We start from the raw sequence: 8,447 nt of genomic DNA on the forward strand, positions 1-8,447 counted from the left end.
GAAGTCTATTAATAACTTTGGCAGCTGTGGAGTAACATCGGCTTCTCCGGCACTATGGTTAGCCTGGGGAACAGGCAGAACACCGGGGGCTGGAGTGACAGAGATTGTATTTGTTATATTTGATGACACAAATACACAGTTACATTACTTCCCAGGTGTAATGATGGAGTTTATGACACATGAAAAACAAATTAAGAACATTCCATCATTGAAAGGATGACGTGGTATATCGAAAATATAAAGCTTTCCTCTCATGACTGCAAACTATTATATATATAGCTGAAGGCATTCAAAAGGCAAACACATTAGATTCAGGGAAAAATATTCAAGAGCTCTATAATTAAACTCATACTAATCTTGGCATCATTTCTTTAATATTATTAAAGGGCATATTTAATCAAAACACATAATATTTTCTTATTTTCTTGCTTGAGCTCAAAATGTCACAGAATGAATTATGATGAGGTTGTAATCGTATGTGTATAACAAAGAAAAACATAAAAAGGGATAGTTCACCCAGTTTACTCCCCCTCAAGTCAACCCCAAACTGCATTATTTTCTTTCTTTCTTTCTTTCTTTCTTTCTTTCTTTCTTTCTTTCTTTCTTTCTATATATATATATATATATATATATATATATATACACCACGAATATAACAAGGTGACGGAAAAAAAACAACAACCAAGAACAAAAAAAAAAAAAGTCAAAATAAAGTTAAATGCAATAACATTAACTTATTTTGGGAAAAAGAAAATCCTCTCCATGTCAAATTGACCAGAATACACCATAAGGATTAAATCTAATTTCAGATTCAAATAATATTTCAACTAGAAGACAATTGCTTAAAAGGAAAGTTAGTCATTTGTGCAAAGGTGAAAGCCAAAGTTCGGAAATATGTTGAAAAGAAAACTATAAGTTCATAATATAAATGGCGACCCTTTCATATTGCGTGGATGTTAAATAAGCCAAAACCCCATGTAGAATTATCAATGCAATATGATTTTTATTTTGGTAAAAGAGCTCCTCATGGTAAGCATCGTCTTGTGCAAAAGAAATGACAGCACATTCTACGTGACCTGTGCCAACTCATGGCCCATCCATTTGCTTCACCCAGCTGCTGGAAACCAGACCTCATGACAGCTGAGGAAGCAAGGTTTAGAAATGGAGGCCAACATGTGGGGTGATAACAGTGACAGAAAAAAGTGGGTGGGGGCAAATGGGGTGCTAGATACACTATATATAGTCCAGCTTTGCTGCTTGACACTCATTCTACCACACAGCCGTAAGCAAACCGGCATTTGCACACCATACAAACCCAGTCATGAGCAGGGCATATTCAGCTTCAGCCGAGACGGCTTCCTCTTACCGGCGTACATTCGGCTCTGGCCTGGGCTCCTCCGTTTTCTCTGGCCGTGCAGGTTCTTCTGGATCTGCTCGTGTGTCCTCCAAAGTTTATGAGGTGTCCAAGACCACCTCTTCTCCCATTTTTTCCAGCCACCGAGCATCCAGCTCTTCATTTGGTGGTGGATCAATGGTCCGTTCCTATGCTGGCCTTGGTGAGAAGCTGGACTTCAATCTTGCCGACGCAATGAACCAGGACTTCCTCAATACACGCACTAATGAGAAGGCAGAGCTGCAACATCTCAACGACCGTTTCGCCAGCTACATCGAGAAGGTGCGCTTCCTAGAGCAGCAGAACCAGGCCTTGACCGTGGAGATTGAACGTCTGCGGGGACGCGAGCCCACGCGCATCGCAGAGATGTACGAGGAGGAGATGAGAGAGCTGCGCAGACAGGTGGATGCACTGACCAATCAGAGGTCCCACATTGAGATAGAGAGGGACAACCTGGCCGATGACCTGCAGAAACTAAAACAGAGGTGAGGCCTTCAAGAAATATTTAAGGATAGGCATTTTAGCTTTTTGACCTTTCAATTTACTCAGGTTAATTTACAGGCAAATTTTCGATTCATTCAGGTAAAATTTCTAGTAAAAGTAGATTGACAGCTTTGTGCGCAGCTTCTCTGAAGTTGGAAACAATAGGATATTGCCATAGCTGTTGACAAAACACTAGTCCTGATCTTCAATATCCAGACAGTATCTCTTACAATACCGGTGTTGTGTTGAAGTGATTTGATTTATTTCTCTCAGATTACACAACTGCTTACTTTTTGGAGTCATAGTGACTTTTATTTTATAGTAAAATAAAGGTTCTTCATTGGCATACATGGTTCCATAAAGAACCTTTAACATCTATGGAACCTTTCAAATCTACAAAAGGTACTTAAACATTCTTTAGATTATGTTCTTCACACTAAGTAAAAATATTGGTGTAAGAACAGTTTACTGGAAGGGTTTTTGAAACCAAAAATGGTTCTTCACTGGCAACGCTGTAAATAAAAAAAATAAAAAAAAAAACCAAAACCTTTTAGAACCTTTATTTTAAAGAGTGTATGTAAAGTCTGTGTGTATTTTAAAGGGTCCGGGTATAGGATACTGTATTATTAGACATCTACCTACTATTCATAACTGTTTAACTTATCCCCAAAATATTCTAGAACAATATAATTGATATGCATTCAGGTTCTCCAACAATGACATCATGGTCAGATTTCTAAAACACAAGCACTAGACGGGAAATCGAGACCATACAGGAAAGTCAAAGGCCAGAACCCCCCCCCCCCCCCCCCCCCCCCAAACATAAAGACAACAGGAATACTATAATGTTTATGTCAGATACTGTAACTGCAAACAGAAACCACTGGTGTAACTCATGTTGGTGTATGATGTTGGAAAGAGTACAAGAGTGTTCTTCCTATTTGCAAAAGGACCAAGAGTCACATTACACACCACCCAGATTAAGCAGCTATTATTAGCCTCTTCAATATATCCTCCAGCACTGCAGAGAATGTGTGTCCCTAAAAATAACCCTTATCTCCCTCATAATGTGTGTGTGTGTGTGTGTGTGTGTGTGTGTGTGTCTGAGTGCATTGCACTCAAGGATCCCACAGTAACCACCCCACCTTATCAGCACTAATTAATGATAACTGTTTAAGTATGTCCATCAGCAACTGCTATTTACAGACATTGTTCAAAGTGACCTGATGGTGGGCTGCTTTGAAATGACATATAGAGATAATATTGAAGTAATTATATGACATGCAGTTGTAACTATAAGTTATTGCAACCCAGCATAGTATGAAAAAACAACTAAAAAGTCTTTAATATCAGTATTTTAGTTCTCCATCTCTTTTTAGCTCCCATAGGGCATAAAAAAAATATGTATGGTATGGTATGATTTATGGCACAACTCCTTTCATCTCTCTGATGAAAATATCAGATGCCATCTGACTGCCAACAATTACATTCGTGAAACCAGATATGTGCCACATTAACAGCATGCCTCTTTTAAAAGACTCAGGGACATTTACATTAAACCTAAGCCTTCTGTGACTCCAAGCAGAATGTGGGAATATAAAGTTCCTGTGTGTATGAAGAGCTGACAACTTCACAAGTCTCTCTCAGCATATCTCAAAGACAGAGGACACTCAAGACACCTCTATTTCTGGCCATGTAGCAGTTATTATGTAACAAATACTACAATATACATTAAAGACCATCTTGCTCAAACTGTAAAGACTTAACAGACTAGTTAGAGCACATTTAGGAGTATTTTAAGTCATTTGATTACTTCAAAATTCTTTGAAGACTCTAATATCTCTTTCTTCCACAGACTTCAAGAGGAGATCCACCTGAAAGAGGAAGCTGAGAACAACCTCTCTGCTTTTAGAGCTGTATGTTCTTTACGTCACCTTCAGTGTTAAGCAAAATGTTGTCAAATTTAAGAAGGTTACCATGGGTGAAACACAAAACGTTATTGGCAAGACCAAAATTGAAGCTTTCTGTTGTTCTTGTGCTTTATGCAGGACGTAGATGCTGCCACTCTGGCCAGGCTGGACCTGGAAAGACGTATTGAAGGCCTTCATGAAGAGATTGCATTCCTCAAGAAGATCCATGAGGAGGTTTGTAACCATCTAAGGTTACATTCCTCAACATTTCCCAAGACTATACGTGACTAACAGTTCATCTATTCCACTATCTCTGTCTGCAACCTCCCCCACTCTCATACCCAGCATACAACACATACACTGACCTTTTACTCATGGGGCTCTGAAGTCAAGTTCTTTAAATGCTCTCTCTGCTTTTTTATTTGACATGTTAGGATAAAATGATCACATGTGTGACTTTGTGTGTGTCAGCTGCGCACTGACAGTGAGGGGGCAGTGTAAAGCTATGGAACAGGTGGAACAGATGCATCCCTATAATTAACAGAGACAGATTCTCTGAGACACAGCTGTGAGAAGGGCAGTGGAAAAATAAAAGGGCCTTACAAGGCTTCATAGTCCTACAATTACAACATCAGAAACTACACTCTTAAAAAATAAAGGTTCCAAAGGAGGTTTTCACGGGGATGCCATAGAAGAACCATTTTAATAATCTAAAGAATGTTTTTGCTTTATAACAAACATTCTGTGCAATGGAAAGGTTCTGTGGATGTTTTTCATGGAACCCTCAATGCCAATAAGGAATCTTTATTTTATGCACTTATCATTCAACATGCTTGATTCCATAGAAGAAAGTCACACACAATTTCCACTTTACTCTCAGAATGACACTGACTTCATACAACAATCAAGCCTCAACTTGTCAAGTAAAATGACAATGCATAAGCAAGCTCTCAATCCTCTGTGTTCACCTTTTCCTTTAGGAGATCCGTGAACTGCAAAACCAGATGCAGGAGAGTCAGGTGCAGATCCAAATGGACATGTCCAAACCAGACCTGACTGCCGCCCTCAGGGACATCCGCATGCAGTATGAGGCTATCGCTGCCAAGAATATCTCAGAGGCTGAGGAATGGTACAAGTCTAAGGTCTGTATCAGAGATTTTACATAGACACACAAAAGGCTATATTGATATCTATGCATCCAGACTGAAAGCAGACAGGTGTTTGAGCCAAGCAATTTTTTTTCCACCCTCAGGTGTCAGATCTGAACCAGGCAGTAAACAAGAATAATGATGCTCTCAGACAGGCCAAGATGGAGACCATGGAGTTCCGTCACCAGCTCCAGTCCTACACTTGCGAGATCGACTCTCTCAAGGGCACCGTAAGTCCTTAAAGATTCTGTGCGTGGGTTATTATTTCCCAGCCAAAACAAATATTAGCTGAGGCTCAGCACACATGAATCCATCTTATTACCAATTATGAAGTCTTTTATATGTTTCCCCGGGTGCTCAATGAGTAAATGTAATTCAGCAAAGAGCCAGTAATAGCACACAGTAGCACTAGTTTTTATTAATATTCAACTCAGATCATCTCAACTCTGCTTTTCCTTTTCCATCTGTACGTTAGTTTTACCCTACTTCTTGTCCTTTCTTTCTCTCATTTTCTCCATCTTTTTGTTATTCCGTCTGCAGAATGAGTCTTTGATGAGGCAAATGAGGGAGATGGAGGAGAGGAATGGCCGTGAGGCCGGTAGTTATCAGGACACCATTGCCCGCCTCGAGGCTGACATCGCAAAAATGAAGGATGAAATGGCTCGCCATCTCCGTGAGTACCAGGATCTGCTGAATGTTAAGATGGCACTTGATGTGGAGATCGCCACCTACAGGAAGCTTCTGGAAGGAGAGGAGAGCAGGTAAGACTAGAGAAAGTATATAGACTTTTGCTTACTGCTCCCTTAACTGCTATAAAAAAGATTTGTTTGATATGATTATTTGTCATGTTTTCAGGATCACCCTTCCTGTGCAGTCCTTTTCTGCCCTGAGTTTCAGAGGTGAGTTCTTCACAACAAAAACTAGATTCACACTTCATAAAGGGACAGTTCACCCACCAAAAGTTTGTCATTCTAAACATACGTCACACAGGTATAGTCATTTGGGGTTTCAAAACACTTATAAATAAACACTTATAAACACTTACAAATATCTGTTTTCTTCATCCACAAGGGAGGCAAGCCATTGTTTTTAAATACTTACCTCTTCATCTGTATGTGTTTGAATACCCGAGCTAAAGATGACATCAATAATGCAGTATTTATGTATTAACTATGCGGGGGTGAGTTTAATAATGCCGTGGTTTTGAATTGTTGCTATAGAGACCAGCCCAGAGCAGCACCACCAGCAACAACCGCGCGCATCTGAAGTCCACTCTAAGAAAACAGTTCTGATCAAGACCATTGAGACCCGGGATGGCGAGGTAACAATCACACACAAACAAACACTCGCCAAAATGCTAGTAATTGCTTGATACAATTAATGCCATATATGTATTTTACAGGCTGCCTATCTTCATAAACGTGTTATACACATAAATGCACATAATCATTGTAAATATGTGTGTTCACAATCATTATCATCAAAATAATTATCTATTTTACTCTAGATTAGGACAAGTGAGGGCATAAATGCCCTCAGTGCTCAGTGTGTAAGTTAATTTTTTTCATCTGTGTTTACAGTGTTTTTTTCAACCACCAACCCCCTCCCCCCACCCCCCACCCCCCCAAAAAAGTCCTGTTCTCTGTTAACCATCACTGGGTTGCACTACAGAATGCTCCAATTCTCATGTGTATCACTGTTATTATCTGTTTTCTGCTCTGCTGAATATCACTGAGAGTGTTTCTGCACAGCACATATGGAGAATTTCATTTATCAAAGAATGCGACCTTGCACTTGCCCAGGATTGATTTCCAGCAGGAAATTAGCTGTTTTAACTTACAGAAATGCCACTTTCAGTTGTCTCTGTCCCTTATTACGGAGTATCAACCATTCACTTTAAAGCACTTTTGTGTTTTCCCAACATGTATATGCAGCCATCTCTTCATGCAAATCATCTGTATCCTATTCAGACACTGTTGCTCTAATCATTCCTTTTTTTCTTTTCTTGCTTCAGGTCGTCAGCGAGTCCACACAGCACCAGCAGGACGTCATGTAAAGCCTTTGAAACAGATTGAATTTCATTGAATCCCTTTCCCTATACTTACATTTTCACCGACGGCCTTAGGCTTTTTATGCACACACCCAGTATTGCCATGACCCATTACCACATGAGTGGATGATGCAGAAAGACAACCGCAAAGTGAGCTGTAGAACGAGAGGATGAACGAGGAAAATGGGATAGTATGCATACTGTCTGGAAAGTCCTGAAATCCGCCAGCTGATGTCAAGAGTTTTTGTTGATTTGAATGTACTTGTGCTTGTGTGGTTGGGTCATATCTGAGAACCTGTGTTCCACTGCTACAAAAAGACAACAATAAATGCCACAGTATTTTCCTCCTATAAAATTTAAGGTTTCTTTACTTTTGGATAAATGTCATACTAGCAAAAACACTCCACTGTATTTTCCACATACAAAATTGAAGACTTCTGTGATTTTGGATTCATCTCTTGCATAATATATAGTAATAAAAATAAAAAAAAACACAAAAAAAAAACATATATATATATATATATATATATATATATATATATATATATATATATTTATTTATTTATTTTTTATCAATTGTGGTGTACACAACACTACCTTAAAATTTTGGTTATAAAAAAGATTAGACACGAACATGAACTGTATATTAAATATTAATAATATAATATTTTTAAGGAACTTTCCTGCAATATTACTTTTAGTTTGATACATTTATACAGAGACAACTGATAAAAACAAATCCTAATTTTAATCTAATTAAACAGATATAATTTGGCACAAAGCACCCCATGGCTAAAGTCTTTCATATCAGCAGATTAAAAAAATACAGATACACAAATAAAGTTCAAAAATATCACTGAGGTGATATGTGGACTTACACTGCACTTAAAGGCACTTTGACCTAGATGTCAAATGCTAACTCTTCTCTTCAAATACACACACACACACACACACACACACACACACAAATTAGCTGTTATAGTTTCTTGAGTAAAGAAAACACTGTACTTATCTAAACATCAGTTATTGGTCGTAAGGATGATCAATAGCACTGATTTAAGATAATAATAATGAAATGTGTGAAAAGCCCTTTTAGGTACTAAAATGTATTTTTAAAGTACTAATATTAATTAAAGGTCCCAAATAAGTATGTAAGGGTAGTCTAAGGTACAAAGCCACAGCGACATGTTAATACCTTTTTTTTTTTTTCTAACAGTGTGGTTGTTGGTGTTGAAGTGAAGATGGGCTTCTCCCTATGAATGAAATGACAAGAAATGTCACACACAGATTGTGGCTATTAATATAAGAGAGTACAAAACTGGCTGTAATTGGGAGCATATAATGCTAAAGCTAGCTGAAATAACATCTTCTAATCGAGAGAATCTAGACCACCACAGAAAGCATATATTCTGAGCACTTACACATAAGAGAAAGAGAAGCTTTACCAGCGAAGCCCCTCTGTC

The 8,447-nt window shown here is 38.5% G+C and overlaps 1 protein-coding gene across 2 annotated transcripts; it reads left to right on the plus strand.

Moving 5' to 3' along the window:
* The first annotated feature begins 1,321 nt into the window (after positions 1-1,321).
* Positions 1,322-7,339, plus strand: LOC113053569 (desmin-like). 2 transcript variants are annotated; one of them, XM_026218692.1, is made up of 10 exons: positions 1,322-1,878; positions 3,732-3,792; positions 3,925-4,020; positions 4,767-4,928; positions 5,039-5,164; positions 5,475-5,695; positions 5,790-5,833; positions 6,155-6,255; positions 6,442-6,483; positions 6,949-7,339. In XM_026218692.1, exons 1-10 carry the CDS (start codon positions 1,322-1,324, stop codon positions 6,988-6,990), a joined length of 1,452 nt encoding a protein of 483 aa, XP_026074477.1. In that variant the 3' UTR covers positions 6,991-7,339. The 2 variants fall into 2 exon arrangements, with proteins under 2 accessions (XP_026074477.1, XP_026074478.1); XM_026218693.1 differs by lacking the exon at positions 6,442-6,483.
* Positions 7,340-8,447: the final 1,108 nt, after the last annotated feature.

This window comes from Carassius auratus, chromosome 34, assembly GCF_003368295.1.
Source record: "Carassius auratus strain Wakin chromosome 34, ASM336829v1, whole genome shotgun sequence".
NCBI classification, from domain to species: domain Eukaryota; kingdom Metazoa; phylum Chordata; class Actinopteri; order Cypriniformes; family Cyprinidae; genus Carassius; species Carassius auratus.

Coding starts and splice junctions, on each gene's coding strand:
- LOC113053569 (XM_026218692.1), top strand. CDS start 1,322: ATGAGCAGGGCATATTCAGCTTCAGCCGAGACGGCTTCCTCTTACCGG. Junction 1,879..3,731: donor CTGCAGAAACTAAAACAGAG/GTGAGGCCTTCA, acceptor TTTCTTCCACAG/ACTTCAAGAGGAGATCCACC. Junction 3,793..3,924: donor ACCTCTCTGCTTTTAGAGCT/GTATGTTCTTTA, acceptor TGCTTTATGCAG/GACGTAGATGCTGCCACTCT.